Below are 24,390 nucleotides of genomic sequence, written 5' to 3' on the forward strand. Positions count from 1 at the left end.
ATTGTCCTTCTGGAATTCCAAGCACTTTGATGGGGTCGGTGTCGCATGAACAGTTGTGCTTGGCAGTTTGCGACGTATTTGGCATTCACTGACTTTTGAGTCACTGGGGAGCTCACTTTGCAAGATGATTACTGAGAATTAGTACACATGGTTGACTTTTGCACTTACAACCACAAAGCTGCTTCTTTCATTAAGAAAAGCCGCCTTCAGTTTCATAAACTATTTTATTCACTGGGAAAAATAGATGGTTTTTGTTTCATGATCCCATGGTACTTAATTCAGCTGACAGCCAATTTCATCTTCTTGGAGTTTTGTTTTTTGTTTTTTCATTTTTTTAAAAAAGGAAAGGAAAATAATCTTGGAAGTTTATTTTGATATAGGAAGTAGATTAAAGAGGATTGATGTATAAATTACTCTGTGGAATCAGAGTGGTAAAATATTTCTCATCTACAAAGGCATTTAAACAATATATGTTTTGCAGTGTTTAGCAGGCCAAGACATAAAGTGCTTTGATGACATGTCTGGTCTTTACACTTTTAGTGTTCTGATAGCTTGATCTACAATTTGATCTTGATCTACAAATCTTTGGAGTTTCCAGCATAATTCTTGTTCCCCCAGCTCTTTGCTTGCAGGACTTTGTAGTATAAAAATGGCGTGGGTATATCTGTGGACAAAATGACCTTACTTTTTAATCTTTTGCACACTTAGTTTTACAAATCCTTATTGTGTAGTATCATCTTGGTGTTATAACTGCCTATACAGAAATCTTAAATGCAACTATTCTTTCCAATTCCTGCAGGGAGACAGAGACTGGATAAAATTACTAGTGGTGTTTTACCTTTAGAAACAATTTTAGAAGGCATTTTCTGTCAGTAATACTTCCCAGAAAACTATATGTGATTGGAGCCAGTTTATGATAATCTAATAGCTGTTAACTTGGATGCAAATCCTATTTGAAACCAATGGGAGTTTCAAGCCAATATGCTTAGGAATTGCAATATAAGAAGGAATTGGAGAGCACCAAAATGCCATTGGAGATGGAGTCAGAGTCAGTGCACATACACATAATAAAGGTACTATTGACATAATATAGATGTGCACACACATACAGATGATATGCAACTCTTCTGTGTAATTCTGGGCAACTTAGCATTCATAAAAAAGAAAAAAAAATGGTCCCTTACTCCTTCACCAGGTGTGCATTAAAAAAAAATCAGTAGGAGGAGGTCTGATACATCATTTCTCTTCCTATGTTCTTAAGAAAAGAGAGAGAGTGACCTCATGTATGCAAGTACACGGCAATCCTGGGGAAGGTGTTACCATTCTTCTGTCATATGGACCCTAGCCCTTTACTGGGTTTCACACAAAAATGGCATGGCTTCCTTACCTGCTAGCTTAGAATCAAAGCTTTTTCTCTCCTTGGTTCCCATTTGCTTGGATCACAGCAGGATAAGAAATCTCTCTCCTCCCACCTCAGTAGTAAAGTACACCCTTTGCATATAGAAGTTCCCAAGTTCAATTCCTGGTGTTTCATTTGCTTGTTTACTCTTAAAGCTTAAGTAACAGGTGGTGTGAAACACCTCTGCTGGAAACCCAGAAATCCACCAGCAGTCTGCATAGATGATACAGGCATAGTGGGACCAAATATAAGGCAACTTCTTATATTCCTTCTATAACTTTTTCACTGATTTCCCCTGGTATTCTCAAAGTAAACTTTGCATTTGGACTGATCTGCAACTTCCCTTTCAAAATAGGTTAAAAATAATTTTTGATCTTTTCTGGGAAGCTTGCAGAGAAGTGTTCTGCTTGGTTGAATGGTTAAGTAACTGGGGAAGGAAACAGCAATATTTAATAATGCCAAACTTGTGTTCAGTGTGGAAAGGATGCAAACAGTCAAACGGTTCTAAAAACACACAAAAATAGCTTGTCACTGAAGTTTTTGTTAACAACAAGAAAACCAATAAGCAGAAGAGCTAAAAATAAGCAGTTCATACAACATAGCTATGTTTTTGAAATTATTAATGGAGTAGTCACTCAAAACCTGGTAGCGCAGAATTCTGGAAGAAGCATGCAAAACAAAATAGCTTATGATCTCAGCAAATGCTGCTTCTGTGCTGTGAATTTAAGGTGGAATGGGTCTGCCTTGATCACTCAGAATTTACAGGGGCCAACAGAACTTTGTCATCCATTTGTAAGTTCCTAGATTTTTTTCAGTGAAGTTCTATCTTTTTATCTTACAACAGAAAGTATTTTATGGGTTTTACATGAGCAGTTCCCCCACTTTCTCATTATTCTTCATACATTCTTTATAACCTTTGAAGCGGGCACTATTTTATAAGCCAATTAATCATTTTAATCAATCTTCTGATTTGCTTTAAAATGTGCTTCTGGATATAATTTGCTTTAAAATATGGAATGATCTCTCCTTTGAGATCAGGTGGGCTCCTAATGTAGAGTGTCTTAAGCTGGTCTTTGTTTACCCATTATTTCTTAACTATTACTACTCATTTAGTGAATATTTTACTGTTTTACTGTTTGATTTTATTACATTATATTATGATTTTATTTGGGATTTTTGGGATTCTTTTTCTAAAATGAAAAATGGTACATAAATTTTCTTAATAAATAAATAAAAATAATAGCAAAATATTGCTCAAAATATTGCCTTAGCTAAATTGTTTTTAAAGCACATTTTTGAAACCACATTTTGATTTTTCTGTAGCTAAACACTTCCAGGCTACCCTTCCTTTCCATTTTTTGAAAAATAGCAGTGAAACGTTATTTGCTCTATAAAACTGTAACACAGAGAAAGCTGGCTTATACCCACACCATTTGGCCTAGTATTGTTGACATTGATAGCACAGCACAGCATAATAGTGGAGTTGGCAGGGGCTTTTATGGCCACCAAGGCCAACCACCTGCTTTGCTTCCACATGTGGTCACCCATCCAGCTGCAGGCCCACACCTTCCCAGCTTAGCAAAGGTAACTCAGTGAGTGGCTATGAAGGATCTGGTTGTGGCTTTCCAGGGTCTCACGAAGGAATTTTTCCAGCCATAGTTGAAGATAACACAAATTGAATTTGGGAGTTTATGCATCCAAAGCATGTACCCAAGTACAGAGCTACAGCTTCTCTTTAAATTTCAATTTGAGTAAAGAAAAAATCACATTCAGATCACAGCCATGTTCTGCAATGTAGTTATTTCCAAATCAGACATTCCCAGTCTGCACTTCTGATACAAAACAACTGCATGTTACTCACTTCATGTGTGGTATCACTTAAAGAATGAATTGCTGATAGAGTTTTTTATTTTTTAAAGAATCATTTCCCCTCCTCAACTTGCTCACAGAGGAGACAGGTCATAATGCCATGAATGTACAGATAATGTGTAATATCCTGAAACAGTGAAAGAAAGTTAATTTTATTTCTGCTTTTAGCATGTAATGGCACCAGCAAGGATTTTGTTAGTGTAGGAGCCACATTTCTTGAAACAGCTCTAATGATGCGTTCTGTTTTTACCTTTTTGGCTCAAGCACCTATCCCTTTTAATAGCTTAGGCATGTGGCAATTTTACATTAGTACTTGCAAAAAGTAAAAAGGTCCTGGACTGATGAGGCTATGCCATTAAGTCCAAAAGACATTATCTGAGTGTATAATGGGGTTTAATGGAACATTTTTGCTTTTATTTCCAAAGTAATAGTGCTTGATCCAACTGCTGTGACGTGAGCTTATATTTCTGATAGAATCATGTACAACTCTGAAGTATTGAAACTTGTTTGATTGTTATGGCTTCTGCTCTCAGAATCAGTAGCTGCTTGCATTAATATTGTTTGAAGAAAATGAGAAGTTTTTGCGGTAAGTAAAAGCCTTGATCTGATAAGTTGTTTTATTTGGCAGAAATCTGCATTATGGATAAACCAAAACTCTGCTCTTTATGCAAGGAAAAAATACTTTTGGTGGGAGGTGTAGTATGAGGAAGAAGTTTTGTCTGCGTGTGGAGAAAAAAGAGGAGCAAGGTTATGATCTGTGAAGTCTCTAATGGGAATACACTGATCCGTATGTAATATTGCCTCAGATAGCTGGATCCATGCCTGCAGTGTAATTTGAACACGCTCAGATCCTAGAATTTTGTTTTCACTGAGTAATTCATCTCCTGAGCTAGAATAGAGCGCAAGATTGGTATCAGCTGAAGCCTGTTACAGGAAGGATGAGAATGGTACCCTTTGGTATCCCTTGCAGGATTGAAGTTGCTCCTGTGAGCCAATTTTATCTTTTTATGGATGTTTAAAAATGCTTTATCCCCCTCAGTAGAACAACCTTTTGCTTTTAACAAAAAAGAATAGTATTATTATTACTGGAATATTTCAAACCTGCTGCCTGCCCTTTTATTTCCAAGCATACATTTTATCTATACCATGGTACGAGGCTGAAAAATGGCTGTTTAGGAGCAGCTTATATTCACGCAGGTTGCTTTTCATTTGTTTTCAGTCTTAACAATGAGTGCTGCATAAAACCCTTCTTTTTGCCTCTTTCCTTCACATGGAACCTAAGGATTTAACTTTTAGCAGACTAGATGACTACATCTGCTTTTTTTAAAAAAAACAATTCTATTCCATCTTCTCCTTGCTTTCAGAAAGGGATATACTTCCATATTGTATTTCTCAAGAAATCAATTCAGTCCTAATTTTTTACTTCTGTTTATCCTTTTATTAAGCCTCGAAACTGCCGTTTTTTCCCTTAGGGCATTCACAGTTCCTTGGCTTCAGACTATGCTGACTCAGTTTCTAGAAGAGCAGTACAAGGAGGTAGCAATAGTTCTAAGTATATAGCAGAAACAGAATATATTTATTACTATTTGTTCACAGTATTATCCCATATATAAATTGCCAAGGAAGAAATCATTTTGTCAATTGCTAACTCAGATCAGCTAATGATATTGATACAATTTAGTTCTTTTGAATTGGAATACTTTTATTACATTTCAGGTAGCTAGATTATTTATTCAGGCCTGGAAATTAAAAAAGATATATTGGAAGTTCAAGCAGTAGATTGTCAAGCTGATGATATGTAGTAGGAATAGCTGTTTTACATTGCATTTTGTCTCAAATTTGCTTGCTTTTAATGGTTAAAACCTTTTTTTAATTTTTTGCTTGAGCAGTAAACTGAATTATGCTTTTAACAAAAGCACACAGTCAGAAAGTATGCTTTAAAATGTCCGTACTAAAGGATACTGTTACTATACAGTACTATTACCTTTAGCAAAAATAGTAAATAAATGTAAAGAAATGGTGTGATAGATTTAATTCAGCTACCAGACCTTAAGACATAGAAGGTCTGTAAATCATTAAATGTTGCTACTTCTACTACATGCAGTCAAAATAGACATGTATTACAGGCAGAGCCAAATGTTAACATATTTGACAAACCTGTGACTTAATTGCTTTTATAACATCAATCAAATAGGCTCCACTTTGATTTCTTGGCTTGGCTTCTGAAGAACTGCTATAGCTAATAAAGTGAAAAATATCAAGTCTTCTGCTTTTATAGCAGAGGACTGGTCAGAGCTTGTAAATAAACTATATTTTTCATACATAGACATGCCATTAGAAAATTAGAATGAAGAAATCTTAAAATTGTCAGTCTTATTTTTCTCAGAAAGTTAAATCTGTGCCATGCAGTAGAGATATTTATACTTTGTACTATTTGTTTATTTAACAGATGTTAAAAAAAGAAATTACAGTTCCCTTCCAAATGTTTCCAAGAAAAGTTTGTGTTATCAAATGATCCTTAAGTTGTGCATTTATATTATGCTTGGCTTTGAAAAATCCTGTTGTTTTTGTTTGCTTGCTTTTTATTTTATTTTTTAGAATCAGAGTGCTTTTCTTAATATTAAAAGAGCTTTACATTTAAATTCTAGATAAGACTAAATGCAATGCTTGCAGTCATACCGATTCTCCACTTAGGCAGATTCCGTGTAACAGAAAAGCAGAAAAGTGAAGCTGACATGTATTCTCTATTCTCTTCATATACTTATGGCACAAATATGTGGTGGGGGAAATTGCAGAAGTCTCTGATGAGGAACTGTAGAAAACAAAATTATAATAATGAAGTGTTTCCTTGTAATTTTTCACATAATTTGTCTAGTTGGAAGAATCATATAATCTGTCATTCTGAGAGCCAAGATGACTATAAATATGGTGGTCTAGAAGAAGTTTCCTGCATGTTTGTACACTGACTTGGTCAGTACCACTGACCAATAACACCCTCATGGAAAGCTGTGCTCCAGCCGCCTTTGTAATACTATGTAATGCCAAGTGGTTCTATGTTTTGTCCCTCAAAATTAATGTTGTAAGAGCTAGAAAGAACAACCCAAACAGTCAGTAGAACTGGATCATCTACCTTTACATCTACCTACAACTTCCTGGTCCTTCATAATAAAAAATATTCCTGACCACCTTACTTAAATTGATAGGTGAAGGAAAGAAAGACAAGGAAAAGGCAGGTAGTTGGAGTGTTGCAGTAGGACTTGGAAAAGCCATGTTCTCATCTCCACTTCCTCTTGAAGCTTCCTTTCCATGTTTGGGGCCAGTTGCTGAATCTCACCCTAGCCTATTTCATAGGGTTGATGTAAGGATAAAATGTCAAGAAGGTGAAGGACAACCTAAGCCTAACAAGAGGTTCCTGACAAGGTTCCTAACTAGAGGAAAATTGTGAGATATAAAGGTAGTAATAAATCAGAAAGTATAAATTTTCCACCCACAAGAACTGGTAATGACCACTGACCTAAATTTAAAAACAGATTCAACAAATCCATGGAAGACGGATCTTAACAGTTGCTGTCAGGCATGATAGCTAAAAGGTGTCTCTGTTGTCAGAGACTCTGTACTTCGAAATATCAGCTGCTGAAGTGGAAGAGGTAAACAGAGGAAAGCTTGATGCCTTCATATCCCACTTTTGAATTCCCCACTTTTGGAAACAGGATACTGGACTAATTAGGTCTGATCCTGCATGGCTTCTCTTGAAGTCTTACATTAGTACATGCAATCTCAATTTTGGAGAATGTGCCAGCTGAAAGCATTCTTAGTCTTTTACTTTCAAAATAGCTTGTTTCAGCACTGAAGCCATTCCATTTATCATTTCCCACAAAATGCCCATATGCACCGTTTGCTTGTGGTTAGATACATTGCATTCTACAAAATCTGAACTTCAGTGCACTTCAAATGATTTCATTTGCAAAAGTTCTTAGTGCACTGGGTGGTTTCTGAGGTACAAAAGATGAGAAGTGAAGAAAGGAACCCATTCCATTAAGATGCAGTACTGTCTTATTTTAATAGTATGTAATGTTCTGAAAGCCTCTTTCCAGTTATTTTGAGTCATGGGCCTAACCAAACAAGCATGATTCTTTTTACCTTGAACTGTAGTGCAGCAGCATTGAGCTAATATTTTCCCCCTCCTAAGTGACTGAGCACTGTTCCTTTAGACAAAGGAGAAATAGTCAATTCTTTTCCATCTATCCTGGGGAGTGCAGGGAAGGTATGAAAACGAATGATAGACATATGTGTACAAGGTTATACTGCCATCGAGAGGTGTCTAGTGATATTGTGGTTTGTTTGGGGTTTTGGGGGGTTTTTTTAAAGTCAAAGTTGTCACTGAAAAAGTGCAGAAACAATTTTCCATTAAAAATATATTATCCTGCAATACAGAATGGATAAGGCACCTTAACTGCTGTCGTGTTGTGTGGTCCTTGAGTCCTGGAACCATACGACTTTTAGACTTCATTTCACACTAAAATGAAAGAGCATCAGGTTGGAGGGTTTTTTCCTAATTAAAAATATAGACAGATGTTGTAAACTTAAGCACTTTTGTACTTTTAATAAAGTGCTGCATTGAATCTTTACACATATACCGTATTTTGTAGAAAGTTTTACATGTAGTTTGTTTTAAAGTAGCCTATGGGTTTTAAAGCACTGTGGACTAGCTGTTTGTTTATATGTTCATGTTTATCCTGTTCAAGGAATGTGGGAAGCTGCCTTCTACTGAGCTAGAGCTTTGGTCCACGTACCACAATATTGTACACAGCATCATCTAGCAGCAGATCTCCAACCTTTCAGGCAGTTCTCAGCTCTTCATCCAGATGCTGGGGAATAAAGCTGGGACATTTTGCAGGGAAAGCATGTGGTTTGATGCTGAGCTATGCCCTTTTTTTAAATCCCACCATTCCTCAAGAAGTGCTGAGTTGCATCTTAAGCCATGCAGCAACCTGTGAGTCAGGTTAGGCTGACAGGTTTTGACTTGTCCAAGGCCTTCTAGTAAGTAAAGCCATCTATCCTGGTAATAAATAAATAAATAAATAAATAAAGCATAGTAAGATTAAAGTCGAACAGAGATTTGGACCTGTTTGTCCCAGACGCAGCACGCTGCTGTACAACATTGCCAGAAACAAAATGTCAGCATTGGCCAGTGGTACGGTGACATATCTTACTTCACTGCAATGAGATTGAGAATATAGAGAAGTTTTAATTTTCCTGCACACAATATAAGAATACCACCATCATTTTCCAGTATCACTTCTAGGTTAGTATTCACTGATAACAGTTCTCTAGGGTTTCAGAAAGGGAGCTTTTAAAATTCTGCCTGAAAACCCAAGAACTGCCCCTGGAATCTTTTGATGTACTACACCTTTGCTTGAATATCCAGATCCTTCACTTTAAGGTGGCCTTGTATGTGACAACTTGTCTGTTTCCTGTTGGTGATCAGGAGTTTTGGACAGGATACATCCACCATTTCCCAAGGCCAGTTTTTGATGGGGCCCAGAGCAGTTCAAATTGCCCAGTGTATTCACAGCCCCAAATGCTTGCCAGTCCCTGCTCCATTCCTTCTCCACCAATCTGCTTGCTAGAATGTCCTTTTGTTTTTACTAGCATGTTTCTTCATGCTGACCTCAAAGAAAGAGACCTTCCCTCCTCCACAGCCAGTATGGAAATGCATGGTACATAGAGCACAATCCTATGCATGGTTAAGCAGGAGATAAGTGTTACAACTTCCAGCATGCTGCAGCCAGCATGGATGTAACAGAACTTTTCCCTGTCTAAACATGCATAGAATTGCAACCCCAGCCTCTTAGTAGGCTAGTAAAAATGTTTTACAGACTAGTTGCATCTGAGGGTTTATTTGAAATGTCATCATAAAGGGTTGGTAGTATCTGGATGGTATATTGAGCTGCCTTTCTCATTGATACCATTTTGTAAAAGTCATGGCATGCAAAGAACGTTTCTTTAGGACAACCTTGTGATAGTTGACTTTCCAGTTTATAGAGATATTTTAAAATAGCAAAGAACTGAACAGTCTTATTCCTCAAACAGTTTTTAAACTTCAATTTGGATTTTGTTAGGAGAGTTCTTGCCTTAATTTTTTCAGTATATGGATGGTACCCACAGTTGCAACTCATTAAAATAAATGGAAGGAAATGGCTAATCGCATATCAATTGTGGAAAATGCTAGAAGATGGTGGTCCAGAGTGGACTTGGAGTTAAGCTTTAGTCTGGAGATCAGAAGCAAATGACTTGGCCTCTAATAACCCCAAGTAGTACCATTGATTTCAAAGCATTTTAAGACTGGAACAGTCATCTTTGCCTCGTTAACATAATCCATCTGCATCAGATTCCCTCTGTGTGCCCTGAGGAAATATTTATGAAACCATGTCTGATGATGCACAGAATAGATACAGATTAACTTTAAACATTTTTCAAAAGCACTAGCTTTTAAAATTTAAAAGTGAGCTCCAGTGTGGCATAGTGGTTAGAGCAGCCTTCCCCAACCTGGTGGCCTTCAGTGGCATCTGAACCACAAGTCCCAGAATTCCCATCCAGGAGGGCCGTTGACTTCGAATTCTGGGTGTTGCAGTCCAAATATGTCTGACAGGCACAAGGTTGGGGAAGGCTGGCTTAGAGGGTTGAATTGGGACTTGGAAGATCTGGATTCTAGTCCCTAGGGGGCCAAAGAACTGTCAGGGTAAATTTGAACCAATCACCAGCTCTCAGCCTAACCTACCTCACAGTGTTATTGTGAAGACTAACTAGAGAGAAGGACAGTGTAAGCCACCTTAGGCACCTTGCAAGAGAAAAAAATGAGACATAAATGTTATAGCTAATGAAATTATTGGCAAACATAAGCAGTAACCTTTGTAGAATTAATGCAAGAAAACCTGGTAAACAAAAGAGGCATTTGCAGGTTGTGCAGAAATGTGACTGCAGGGTGAAATCCAGTTAATGTCCCTTTGCCCACAGAAGCCTTCCATCAGTGGAATGGGAATGCGCTGTACCCCTTCCCCACTTGCTTCAGAGGGTTTGAAGGTCTTCTGAAAGAGATTGCAGTGAGGAAGGGACTGCTGGGGGAGGAAGGAGGGGAGAGGCCCTCTGATGTCTTTCTGATTTTCTTACTCTGTAGATCTGTAGCTGTGACTGCTCAGGTGGGGCTCTGACTTATCGGCTATACTGTATTCTATTCCGTCTTGTTCCTTTGATCCTTTCTGAAAAATTACTTCACATCCAGACCTGCTCCAACAGAGCATGAAAACAGCTGTTGCAGAGCTAGGTTTGCCCCCTTCAAAGCTCCAAGCAGGAGCATGTTACCTCTGCTGGAAACTGGGTTGCATGTCCTTTCCCCTCTAGTACTAACAATCCAGGTACTTCTCAGCACTTGGTGTCTAGTCTTGGCAGCTGCAGCATCCCATTAAAAGATGGATCAGCGCTGTAGCTAGCATTCTAGATGACTGGAGGTTGTGTGGTTGAGAAAGAGAAGGGGAAAGTAATATCAGTGAGGATCGAGGCTGTTTTCTTTTCCTGCCAGGACTACTGATTTGTATCCCAAGCCCTTCCTAATAACCATACATAGGATTAGCTTTATTAGCTAGGTACTTTAGTCTGCCAAAATGTTGTTGTTTTAAGGGCTGTTGGCAGTTGTTCATGACTAGCTACTTTCAGTAAGTGGCCAAATCATTACTGATGGTTTTTAAAAAAGAAAAAGTAAACTGAGTTGTTAAAGAAGTCTTCATTTCTTGATTGAGTTCTTACAGTGCTATAGGGAGAAAACTGAACAAAATAGAGTTGCGCATAGAGAAATGATGTTCAAATCAGATTAGCAACGACTAAGTAAAATGCCATTTGAGGATATACAAACTTTCAGTTCAGTAACTTTTAAAAGCAGAGGAAATTAGTTGTTGTAAATACATATGTTCCACAGCACTTTTTGTACAAGTGCCAAAATTGGGAGGCAAAGAGATTCTGCCAGACATCTTTATTTAGCAAAATACTGTAGATGCTGCCAGACCTCTTTTCAGTTTTTCTATTTAGTTAATAATTCAGTTTTAAAATGTTTATTACCTGCTTCGCTCTACTTTGGCTGGTTCACATAGCGGAAGTAGATGTTACTGAATGTTTCCTTTTAGCAAAGCTGTATGTTACTAAGCTGTGGGGCATTTTATCTTCTCAGTTCATCATGTCAAAACACCTGGTTTGCACGATCAGAATAAGCCATCATGGTGTAGTTCTTATAGTCATTTCATGGGCACAGCTTGTATTATCCAAACCCAGATGGCACGATTTGCTGAGGTGGAAGCAATCTTGCAACAAAGAACCACCCCATGGCCGGTTGTCGAATGGCCAGTCGTTGAGTTATTGGAGTGTTGTTTATAGCTCCAACATGCCATGCTGCCCAGATTTGGAATAACACATGTAGCCACATCCAAGTAATAATTAGTTTAAATGAGTTTAAATAAGCCTCAGTGGTGTACTTTGATCATGTGAACCAGCCCAGCAACCTATAGTCCATAAACCAATTATACTTAAAAGGCCTAATTCTCAGCAATTCAACTTTCAGTGCAATCTGCCCGGCAGTGCAGTTGTGCAACCTTTGTTCATCCCAACAAAGTGTGAACAGAAGCCTTCTGGAAGCACCATTAAAGCGAATAGAGACTGTGCACATAGAGGTCTTGGAGAGTAATTCTTTCCTCTGAACTGCAGAGTGAAATGTTCTTACACTGTTGTTCCTTGTTTTGTTTTTCAGGCTGGAGGCTCTCAAGTGATTTTCACAAATCCACTAGAAATTGTAAAGATTCGTTTGCAAGTGGCTGGAGAAATCACCACTGGCCCACGTGTTAGCGCCCTTACTGTACTACGGGACCTGGGATTTTTTGGCCTTTACAAGGTAACATCTTCTGGCTGTAAGCTTTTAATTGAAAAGGATGTGTTTTTGAAATGAGTTGATTTCATAACATAAAAGGGAAGATTATAAGGGTATCCTGAAAATAGCCAGTGTCCAAAACACAATTAAATCAGCTCAGGTCTTGGCAGCACAAACTGTAAGTGCTACTGACGTTTCTTTTTGAGTTTCTGTCCCAGTTGCTTTCATGGTTGAAAAGACTAGTCTTTTTCTAATTCTGGAACTTGCTAAGAGCCCATTGATATAAGAACAGGCCATCAGTATGATCAAGCCACACACACTCTTGTCAGTCCTACGTGCTGCTCCTTAGATTTAAGACAATATTATGCCTTGATTCTAAATGCCTATTAATCTCCTGGGCATCTTGTCTGTCTGCATGTTCCATCTTGCAGTAGTGGTGCAGAGTAGGCCTGTCTTAGCCGACTGAGTTGGCTGCTCTTTGCTGTCACAGCTTCTCTGACTGCCGTTGGTTCAAGTGCTATCACATCTTAGAAGTTCTGGCCAGTCTTGCTGGACCAGGCTCCATGCACCTTGGGGAAATGAACTTCTGAACTTCAATGATCTGTTCTTGGAAGCACCCACTTGAATCCCAGCAGGGTTGGGAGGCTGCTTCGAGGTAGGGGTGACACGGCAAAACAGCAGACATGGAATGAGTTGAGGGCCCCTTCACTCCCACTACTTTCCTGGATTTGTTGGAAACAAAACCAACACCACCATAGACACCAGCAATCACAACCATATCATGGTGTATTAGTGTGTTTTTCTTAGAGTCTGACATTGAAGATCTCATAGTGGTTAAGAAAATAGTGCTGAGTGTATTGCTTTTTGTGCTGGTCATGTAGGTGCTTTCTTGTCGTGTGCTTTCTTCTGTGGCAGTGGAACCACTCTGCCACTACAAGGGTTAATTTTACTAACAGGGAATGTTTTTATGATGCTGTTCTCCTCCCATTAGTGGTAAGTGAACAAATGTGGTCAAGAAAACATTCACCCATTTGACAAAGTAGCTATAACTACTGTTAATAAATTCTTTCGTGGCTTGTCATGTAAACACATCTGAATAGAGTTAACCTTGGAATGCCAGCATTGCTATGGATGTTGTCTTACAGTGATCATGTGCAGAGCTTCACCATTTTTATGGGAGTCAAGGCTATCTGAATTTTTCTGTTGTCATCACAATGAGGAAATCAGAACATGTCAGGTGAGGTGAATAGCTTAGGTGACTTTTTAGTCTAGAGAGCAGCATGTGGTGCTAAATAGGAATTAACATGGGGCACTTCTTTTCTCCTCTTCTGTCCCCAGTTAAATTGTTGTTTTTTACTTACCGTATGGCAGCTTATCTTCTGGAGAGGCTCCATTTAACTTGGATTGCAGTGCTACCTCAGGACAAGTATTTACAAGTAAGGCTATGAAGGCTTTCAAGGCGGATAAGAATACTCAGTCCCAAGACATAGCATCTTAATTTCTCTAAAATACAACTGTAACTTTGATACTATGCCAAACTAGAACATTAATTTAATTATATCATTCTGTGGTTGATTAAATCCATTCTTGCTTGTTCGTTGTTTTATTATTGAGATAGTATTGTTGTTCACAGCATACCAGAGTCATTGCGAAGTGCATGAACATCATTAGCTACAGGTACTTTGATGGAAGACAGATGTTTAATTCAGAAAGTCAAGCTGTTATCCAAAATAGTGCTGCTCTGATCTCAGCATCCTTTAATCACAAGTGTAATACTAGTTGAATGTTTTGTGCTGGTTTTTCTTTCTGAGACAAGCTGATGCAGGAAGCAGGCAGACTTGGTTTGGATCAGGGCCTCAGCATGGAGAGGGGGAATGTCCAAGCATGACCCCAAATCTATCATGGTTGGTTAGAACAGGCAGTGCAAGGAAAAAGACCTTGAGTGCTTCCATGAGAGAAGGCATAGGAGAGTAGAGAGAAGGGACCTGCAGCATCCTTCCTGTTTGGGATAAGCTAGCAGCCATACAGATAGAAGGAGGACATATATCATGTTGGAGAATGTGAGGCTGTATGCATCCTTGTAATGGGGCTGATGAAGATGAGGTCTTGGAATAATGCTGGCTAAGTAAGATATGGGAACAGAGTCGGCCTTTGGAATTGTGTGCAAAAAGGCAGCGGAGCATAAGATGCATGCAGCATTGATTGTGTCTTTCTGGAGAATAGCCAGTCATGGCTCTTGCTTAGCACTCTGTCTTCTGCCCAGTCATGTCGCTACTGCAGAGATGGGGAAGGTACTGTGTGTCAGAACAAACGAGCAAAGTATAAAAGAACAGTTAAAATCTCTATGTACCTCTGAACATTTATGTATCTTCATTATCTTTTTGTACCAGTCAATATATATTTTGGTACATGAAAGTAGGTTGCATAAATTCTTTGCAAGGTAGTACATGTTAGAACGCATATTGATGCTTTTACGCAATATTTGCATCTTTTCATGGACAAAGCTTGTTCATCATGGAACTGTACTTCCTCTGTCCACTTTTAACCATTTTTAAAAGAAAACAGTCAATTGCAGCTTGAATTCATCAGAATAGAATCGAATAGAATGGCTTGTACACAGAAGCAAATTATAGCTATGTAGTGTTAGCCTGTGTTTCTTTTAAAAAGGAATAAATATTTTCTAATGTGAAAATAGTAACTGAAAAAGAAACTGTTTGTTTGCATATTTCCGTTTATGTTTGTAGAGGGATTGCTTATGATAGGTGCTTTTGTTAACAAATCAATTTGATGAATAGCCATCAAGTATTCAGGGGATTGCCATTCCTTTTTTATTCTGTCTTCTGAACAACTTCACTCCTTTGTAATTTCCTCTATTTCCCCAGTTATTAAATTCAGTGTAATTTTTCATTAGAAACTTTTAAAAAATCACACTGTTAGAATATTGGAAAGGGATAAAGAACATTTCTAAGGTTAAACTACTGTGTGTGTGTGTGTCATCCTTATGGAATCAAGGCAGCAAGCATGATGCAAACTCAGGGAATATTTTTAAAATCTGATGGCGTGCTATTTTATAGTATTCACAAAAACTATTTTAATGATGTATATTTTGGTATTTAACATTGTTAGCATTTTTTGCATGAAAGTATAATGTGAAATATATTCAGATTATTTTGGAAAAATAGATCAGTCTTGTTCATTTTCCTTATGTGATTTTGGTTTAGAGAACAGTATTTGCTTAAGTCCTTTTGGACTTTCACAGTTTAACTCTTTTCAGTATTTAAAGCAGGAACAGAGGGGGGGCAGTCTTGTTTCATGCTGAACTGCCACCCAAGACTCATAAAACCTTTAACTGGGGCTTCTGAAGCAAGCCAAGGTGAGATGGAGGAGAATGGGGCTATTGGGGTGGGGGGGATGTTGCTGCACATCCGAATCGGAAGGGTTAAGTTGCCGGTGAAACCCAAGAGGAATGCTAACGGATCAAGAAATGACATGCTTCCTATTGTTTGTTGCTATAGGATCAAAATAACAATTATACATGCCAAATAAATTCTAAACCTGTAAGGTAGAAAAAGAGGAGATGGCGGTAAGTACAGGTGCCAGAAGCATTAAATAACCCTCTCAGACAAGGTGCACCACTGTTGTCTTGAATTCTGCGAGGTCCCCCCAGTCTGGCATTTTCCCCCCTACCCGAGACAATGTGCATTCACTGCAGGAGACGAGGTTAAGCCTGCCTCTCCCAGACCTTCTGGCTCCTGGTGCCCAACCCTGACACAGAGGTGCCTTTGTGAGTGTAATTACCCTCCCCTTGCAGGAGAAATAGTTTATTTAGATCCTTATTTTTTGCAGGTAAGGCTGCAATAAGCAGGAATTATCATGCTAAAGAACCTGCCCCAGCTCTGACTTCTGAGTTGATTATCTGAATCTTCTGACAGTCCAAGGCTCTTTTTCCTCTCTGGGTTTGTTTGCCAAGATACAATTCCAAGATTAAAAGCCTGAGGGGTTATTTAAAAGATCTGAATGAAGGTGAGGAGTCAATTAGCAAGGATGGTAAGGAGGGACCTGCCTTGGTGCATGGGCCCTCCCCAGGTATGCCAGGCCCACCGTTTCTTGCCTCTGCTGCCAAAATCAACTTGGGTAGATTATTGTAGCAACTTACACAGAACTAAACTTTTAGGGTTTCTGCATAACATACTACATTAAAGATGTGTGCAGAGAAAAGTAAGGCTGCAATCCAGAATGTGCTGATTCTGAAAAGTAATTTCACTGAAATCCATGAGAATCTGTTTCACATTGAATTTGCTGAACACTGTCGAGTAAATGTTCCTTTGGCATTTCAAGATACTTTGGCCCTTCTCCCTTAAGCCTTCCTAATTGGCATTAGCTGGTTGCAGGTGATTAACGTTAGCGTAAATGAGGTCTGCCTTTAAACATGTTTTCCCAGACCTTAAAACAGAGTGGTGAGAGGAAACTTTAGATTGCTGAAATATTGGAACAGAGCCAGAGTTAGTGCTTAATAAAGTGGATCCAAGTTTTGATCCAGCTTTGTTTACACATAAGCCAACTAAGTTTGACAGATACTTTCTTTCATGAATTGGAAAACATGTTACCAGAGGAGCTTTTAAAAATACGTCATTTCCATCTTTGGAAAGAGATTACTGTAAAAGTGCGAAAAAGCCAGCTTAAGAGCTGCTCCTACATTCCACTCATTTCTTCAAAGTAGCTGCAGTATTTTGTCATTACTTTATTAGAATGTGTGTTCTGCCCTATTATGGAGGCAACAGGGGAGATGACATGAAGGGTGTTTGAAAATGATACGTAATGATTTTTACAGCTTTCTTCTTCCCTAATAAACCTTGCTAAATCCCTACCCAAGTGGAGAAAGAGAGAGATTCATGCTCAGGCTAGGGCTTCGGTGAACCTGCATGGCCAAGTACACCATAAATGTAGAGAGTTTGCGGAGAATGGCTGCCTATATTCCTGTGGGGCATAAGCAGGACACATGGGGGTCCACACTCTTCAGGTCTTTTGTAATCCTGAAGTATAATGGAAGCAAAAGGCATGAATGGAGTAAGGCTATGGGAGATCTTTCAGCCCTTTGGAAGAAGTAATATTTGAGATAAAAGTATGCTGGTTCATCTCCAACTTCACCTGCCAGAGACTAAGCAATGCTTAAAACTGCCTGCCAAGTAACTTTGTAAGAAAGTTGTTCCCATTGGAATGTGCCTGTCTTGCGCAGGCTGCCGCTGCCAGCAATCCTTAAGACAAGTCATTGTGAATCATTGCAGGGTTGCTGCAGCTTCGCTTGTTTGCTAAAGCCCAAAATTAGGTGAATATGAAGTTTCTTACGAAATTATCGAAATCCATCCTATAAAAATAGTAAATTCATTCTAAGTCAGGATCCTCATATGGCCAAAAGAACACTGTCCACACACACAAGAGGATGGGCTTGGGCTCACCCCAGTTTTGGAGATGTGCCCCAAAAGCAAAACAAAACAGTTTAGTGAAGAGTGAGTATACTCAGTGAGCATTGAATGCTGGCTGACTGTTGGGGAGGGAATGGTAAACAGGAAAATGGAATGGAATGGAGTATCCTGGGAAAGGACCTACTTGGCATCCTCATCAATACAACTCTGTGCTGCAACATTTTGCTGCCACATCTTTGTATTGTTGGACGACTGTAGGCTGAGTTAACAAGGATTTAAGGACCACATCTGCATTTTAGCTCTCCTAAGTTTTAGCTAGGCTAGTTTTGGTTCTGTTTTATTACATTACACTGAAATCTTCTTGTCTGCCTCTTCTGAGGCTTAATGTTGGAAAGTCAATCTGGAATGCCCCATACTGCCTTCTAGGATGGCTAGGCAATCAGTAGAGAAGCCTGGGTGTTGCTTCATTTTTCTTTCCTCTCTTTTAAACAAGAGGAGAGAGCTTTTCAGCCCAGGGACTGAATCCCATTTTAGGGAAACTTTCTAAAGAGGGGAATCACATTCCAGCAGTATGCAGGGCCAGAGGCAAAAAGGACAGGTCCAAAGCCCCAAATTCCAGCATTTGTAAGTGTAAAACTCTTACCACTAAACCAAGCCTTGGGAAGGCATTTCAGCCTTTAAGAATGGGAGAAAAAACTGCACAGAAGCTGACTTAAACCACTGGATAATTGGCAGTTGGGGGAAAGAGGCAAGGCCTTCCAGGGACCCCCAGATTGGGACCCATTGAGGGCTGAATTTGGCCCTCTGGACAGAGGTTCTGCACTACAGTTTTACAAGAATCTCTCAGAAGAAATGAACATTCTGTACATTCACCAGCATGCTTGTTTTTCAGTGAGGTTCTCTGTTTTCTTTTCCATTGTGGGAAGTGTAGAAGTACACTGGCTATTGGGCTGCATTGCAAGGTTGCAGGGTATAAAACTAAATAAAAACAGCCACAAACCTCACATTTTCAGTAGGAAAGTGTAGGGTAGCAGGCTTTTTCTGCCAAGGAGTCATCACCCTGAAGTCTCATGTTGCCTGGAGAATGGGCTTGAAGGCAAATGATGTTGCCCAGTTCACGTGCCTGGCTCACGCTGCATTGTGTGCCACCAAGCATGTGTGGCAAACCAACCTGCCAGAGTACATGCAAACCAGCTTTTGGCTTAAGCAGATACACTAGTGCTCATATCTTTTTCTTATCAAGGGTAGCCTAGCAAAACTTAGGTTGAGATCTCCCATTCAGTTGATCCTGGGAGGAGGAGGAGGAGATGGTGGTGGTAGTGCTTTTGCAAGTATCATAAGACAAAGATTGTTCAGTGGTATTTGCAAAACATTTATAAGGGCCACATCACTGAATCAGCAGTATAAAAACTTCTGTAAGACTTCACACAGTGTCGCCTTCCAAAATTTCCACAAACAGATGGCATTTTTTTATTTGCTAGTAAAAAGCTGCAGGCATAGTCTGACCTAGATTTAAGCCTGCTGAAATCACTGAACTTAGGCATGCTTAACTCTCTTTATGGAGTGGCCTATTATTTTAGTGGTAATACATAACTGAGCACTAATGTCTGTCATAACTCAGCATCTTACTCTGGTCCTGTCCGTAATCTAGGTTGGGTTTTTTGTCTTCTGTCTTCCTTCTCCCCCCACCCCACCCCAGGGAGCCAAGGCATGTTTTCTTCGCGACATTCCCTTCTCTGCCATTTACTTCCCCTGTTACGCTCACATGAAATCTGCTCTTGCAAGTGAAGATGGGCAGGTAGGCCCTGGATCTTTGCTTCTGGCTGGAGCAATAGCTGGTAAGTAGCTGTTTTTTGTTTTCTGGAGGCCTCAAACACATGGGCCACTAGTGTTGTTTAAGCAGCATCCAGTTGGGTAAGGAACAGTGACATGGAACATGCAGTGCTGTCGTTCCAGTCACGCGGTTGCCACTGCACCCCCATGCAGGACCTCTGGTCAGAAGGCCAGCATTCTTCGCTTGCCTGACAGGGCTCCCCCAAAGCTCCCAGTGCAAGCTCATGCTGCTGGCATTGTTCTGGAGTTCCCTTCCATAAGCACAGTCTCAGCTGCATTAACGGAGTGACATTCCTCTGTACCGCCCATGGACTTCATCCAGCAATGGAATGCGTGTGCGGCAGGGGAGGAGGTTGGTAGACTGACGAATTGAGTATTCTGAACAAAGACTTAACATCTAGGCTGCATTCATTTATTTATCTGTTTATTTGTTTCTTATATTTATATAATGCTGAAGCATAATAAAATCCCTGAGTTGTTCACTAGCGTAACTAGATCAAAGCACCTGACTTTCATGGGCAACAACCTCAAATGCTCTGCTTATGCTAATACTCAGATGTCCTTGTGGGAATCCAGTATCCTTCTACATGAACTGTATCTAAAATCTAATACATTAGGGAACATAGCCATTACAGAGGTTTCTGAAATTATAGTGACACCATGTTTACCTTTGTATATCAAACTTTACAGTTATGAAATTGATAGACAGAATTTTTGAGCCAGATCAAATGAACTATGGAACTCTTTGCCACATGGTGCTATAGGAGAAAAGTAATATTAAATAGCGCCAGCTAACAGGTGCTGACAGTTGGTAGCATGGCTGGTTATTTGTGAGCCTCTCTCCAGCCTCTTTCGCCTTTTGTAAAAGGCCATTCAAAATTCTTAGCTCTTTAACAACTCTATGAAGCTCAGACCACCATCCTAACCTGCAACACTTGTTTTAATGAGTTTTGGCTTTTGAAAGTCTTGCTGAAACCCTTGATACCAAAATTGGAAGCAGAGTTGGACTCTGTTAGAAGGAGTCCTTAATCAATTACTCAGGTTGCCCTGGAACATGAGGTTTTGCAGGTCCTATAGGATAAGTATGAGACAAACTTCCTGCTGAAGATTGGTCTTATGGCACCAGTCCCCTCATGTATAGGTGGTGGACCCATTCAGGTTGTCCAATCTCAGAGGCTTATGGAATGTGGTGGATTCCTGACTGCTGGGAGAGGGGTCATTCCGTTGGCCAGAGCCAGCAGTTCTACTGTGGCACTTGTCATGGTGTGGAATGGCAAGGCATAAATGGCCATTGACACAGTTGCTCCCTCTTCAGCACTGTGGAATTCAGATGAACTCCTGGTTGACCAAGGAGATTTGAAGGATGAAGCAGGCTAAAAGGTGGCTGAAATGCAGAAGGTCATGAAGGTGCTTGGACACGTGCAAGAGCATATTATCACATCTGCTCTGTAGTAGAGAAGGTGGCCTACTTTGCAACCTCCACTGCATCCAGTTCAGGTGAGCTGGAATGGTCCAGCGGCTGTTTTCATTTACCACGTTGTATTCAGCATTGGAGGCTTATTTTTACAAGCTTGCTAGACACTCTGATCACCCACCTTCCTGCTGACTTGATTTATTGTTACAGTGACTGTTAGGCTGTCCAGTGCACAACTTTTGCCTTCTTTGTAATATCAATGTCCTAATATAGACAACATGCTTGTGAGCCACCACATGCTCTCTTGGCTTCTTTGAGTTACTCATAGGTGATAGGAGAATGATGAATCCATCACTGTGTGATGAGCTAGTACCAGCTGCCTTGGTGGTAATAAGAGCACTCCTGAAAAAGCCCTCTTTGGATGCAGTGGTTCATGTTCACTCTTGTTAGGTCACGACTAGCCCCTTTTGAATAAGGTGCTCAAGAGAGTGATGGTGTCCCAACTACAGATGCTCAAGAATGAAACTGTTTATCTGGATCCATACCAGACTGGGTTCATATTTGGTTCTGGGATATAATGGGCTTTGGTCATCCTGTGATGGCTGTGTTCATTCTCCTCAATTTGTTATCGACTTGATATTGTTATCTTCCTGGACCAGCATGGGGTAGGAGTTGCAGGCACACTTTTAATGTGGTTCAGCTCTTACATGCAGAGTCAACTCCAAAGAATAAACTAGGGTGACTTTATACCTCAGGCCCCAGGCAGTTAAACTGACATAATTTATTGCCAGTGTTGTTTGATATAGCTATGAAAACATAGAGAACAAGTGTGCTCTAATGATTAGAGTGTTGAACTGGGACTTAGGGAATTCAGATTCTAGTACCCATTTGGCCATGAAGCTCACCAGGTGACCATGGTCTAGTCACTGACTTTCAGTCTAACCTATCTCACAGTGTTCGTGTGGAATGTAAAAGTAATAATAACAACAATAAAATCGGGAGCAGCCATTAAAAGATTTGGGGCAAGGTGTCAACAGTAGACTACTGATGCCTAGCTCCATTACATCTGAATGTCGAGGGTATATGCACATTCTGAATGGGTGCCTGGATGCAGTTACAGGTCGGATAAGGGCTAATAAGCTGAAATGGTGATCAGTGGGTGGGCTGTGGGTGGGCACTTCACAGGTCCAGGAACTGGGGTAGTTGTCTGTTCTGGGTGGAACTGTACTCCCCCTGAAAGACCAAAACCATAGCTTAGGAGTGCTCCCGGATCCATCCTCCTCACTGAGGCCCAGGTTCCCTTAGTAAGTAGACTGCTGTAATGCAGGGATGTCCTTGGACCTGGTTTGGAAACTGCAGCTAGTGTGGACTCCCACAGCTGGGATGCTTCCTGGAGAGAGCAAGGATACTTCTATTCCACCCATTAAAAGAACTGCACTGGTTGCCTGTTAGCTACTGAGCCATGCTCCGGGTTTTGTTCTTGATGTCCAGGGCCCTCAACAATTCATAGCCAAGACACCTGGCAGATCCCTTTCACCTACTATAGAAGATCTTCCAAGGTGACCCTTATCAATTGTTCTGTGGCCAGCAGTGTGCCAGCAGACAATGGCACATAAGCAAGCCTCCTTGGCTGTGGTGTCTAGTCTCTGACTCACACTTTCTTGTGTTCAGTCAAGGGCCAGAAAATGTGGCGGGCTTTCAGTGCCTCTTGGAAATGCATTTCCTCATTCAAGCTTTCCCTGACTTGTTATGAGTCATGACACTGCTGGTTTTTTGCATGTCTTTACAATATGTATTTATTGCATTGCATTCTTCATTTGTTTTTATATAAAGGGCTTAGAAATCCTAAGATGTCAAAAGTATAGAAATATATACGTATGTGCATACGCTGCACATAAAATGTAGCCAGAAGCTTAAATCATGCTTCTGGGGCATAGTCATGTCTTCAAATTAGCATATATGTAAAGCAGTGCATTTGAAGTGCTGCATACAAAACTTATCCAAAAGGTGAGCCCCTATTATTATGACAGATTACAGAAATATACTGACTCTGAGACCGTCCGGTCTCTTTGGTGTGGAATGCAAAGCCCAACAGTAGGTGCTTCTTTTTCGTCCTGCTGAGAAGCAGCAAAAAGGTGGTCAGTATACAGAGTCACAGTTCAGAAATCACCTCCACTCACCCTCCCTGTGTTTTGGCTCTCACCCTCTACCCCAGAAGAAGCAGGCATTGAATGTTTTGACTTCTGTATTCCAGACAGAGAGTCTCAAAGCTGATTCCTTCTGCAGCAGCAGGCACTGACCCCCCTCCCCTTCAGTTCTTTCGGCTTTGGGCTTTGCTGCAAGAAACACGGAATGCTCTGGACAGCATTCTAGACAGTCTCTCTCACCTATTTTTCTCCTGACATGGTTTTGTACTCAACCTGTACAATCTAAAGAAGCCAAATGTACTATCTGAATATTCTGTGCAGCCAGGAAGTCTTTACCATTTCTTTATTACCCTAGATTATCTACTTCTGCTGCTGGTAGCTAGAGAGAGCCAAGCTTATCGTGTTCTCCTGTTTCATCCCTTGGCTTGAGAGAGCTAACCATACAGCTCGCTTTCTCCCAAGACTTGGAAGAGAATGCTTTACTCACATGCATTTGGGTGGGTAACAGTCCTAAGGGAATTCTTTCTCCACATTATGTACTTATTAATTAAGGAGGCCCCTTCCTTCAGATTGTGGTGTGTAGGCTTTTTATTTCCTGGATCATGAAGCCATGCTGATGGCTTTGGGCAGGCTAGTTCCTTTGCGCAGCAGGCAGGGTGCAAGTTGCTTAGTTGCTCCGGACAGGCAGCACCTTTCACCCTACACTAGCCCTGCCTAACATCAGGGGCAGAGCCCAGCAAGCCACCATGGCTGAATTTCTTCACAGGGCTTGCTGTTTTGTATTCTAAAAATTCATGCTGCAGCAGAAACAGCCTGTTTTTAGGGTTGCTGGTGCTTTGTTAACCGCCCCAACAAACAACTCTTGCTGGATCTGCAGGCAATGACAAGATGTGGCTTGAATGATAAATGGTATCTGGCACTGTGATGAGAAGGAAAATTCACCCATGGTGGTTCTTGTTACATACAAACCAACTCAGATCCAAAGCACAGCTCTGGAGAGTTCAGGGTCCATTAGAATCTATCCCTTAATTTGGAGGGCTGCTACCTAGCCGTCTGCAGTTGTGAATGCTGACCTGCAGGTAACAACAACCTGTTGAGATGCCTGGAACTTTAAATAGGGTGATGTCACAGATCACTGTATTATATTTCAAAGATCCCTGTGATTATTTCACAGATATTTCCATTAGGAGTATGGGCGCATGGCAGGATTGTTTTGGTTCTGCTGTGGTCTCTTATAACTGGGCACAGTCATGCTTCTAGGATGAAAATTTGGGTGCTTGATTTTAGCTAACAGTAATACAGAATTTCATTCCCTGATAAATAAGCACTGAAATATATTCAAATTTCAATTCTGCCTTTTAACCAAGAGCTGCACATTTACAAGATGATAGTAA

At 40.3% G+C, this 24,390-nt stretch overlaps 1 protein-coding gene across 3 annotated transcripts in view; it reads left to right on the forward strand.

Moving 5' to 3' along the window:
* Positions 1-24,390, forward strand: part of SLC25A13 (solute carrier family 25 member 13) — a 129,311-nt gene that overhangs the window by 99,631 nt on the left and 5,290 nt on the right. For 2 of the 3 annotated variants that reach the window (XM_044429315.1, XM_044429316.1), the window contains exons 14-15: positions 12,063-12,203; positions 19,302-19,440. In XM_044429315.1, the coding sequence (XP_044285250.1) occupies positions 12,063-12,203; positions 19,302-19,440 (280 nt within the window). The remainder of the gene's footprint in view (positions 1-12,062; positions 12,204-19,301; positions 19,441-24,390) is intronic. The other variant, XM_044429317.1, reaches the window with a different exon arrangement.

Source organism: Varanus komodoensis, unplaced genomic scaffold (assembly GCF_004798865.1).
Source record: "Varanus komodoensis strain SLA01 unplaced genomic scaffold, ASM479886v1 scaffold2, whole genome shotgun sequence".
Lineage (NCBI taxonomy): Eukaryota > Metazoa > Chordata > Lepidosauria > Squamata > Varanidae > Varanus > Varanus komodoensis.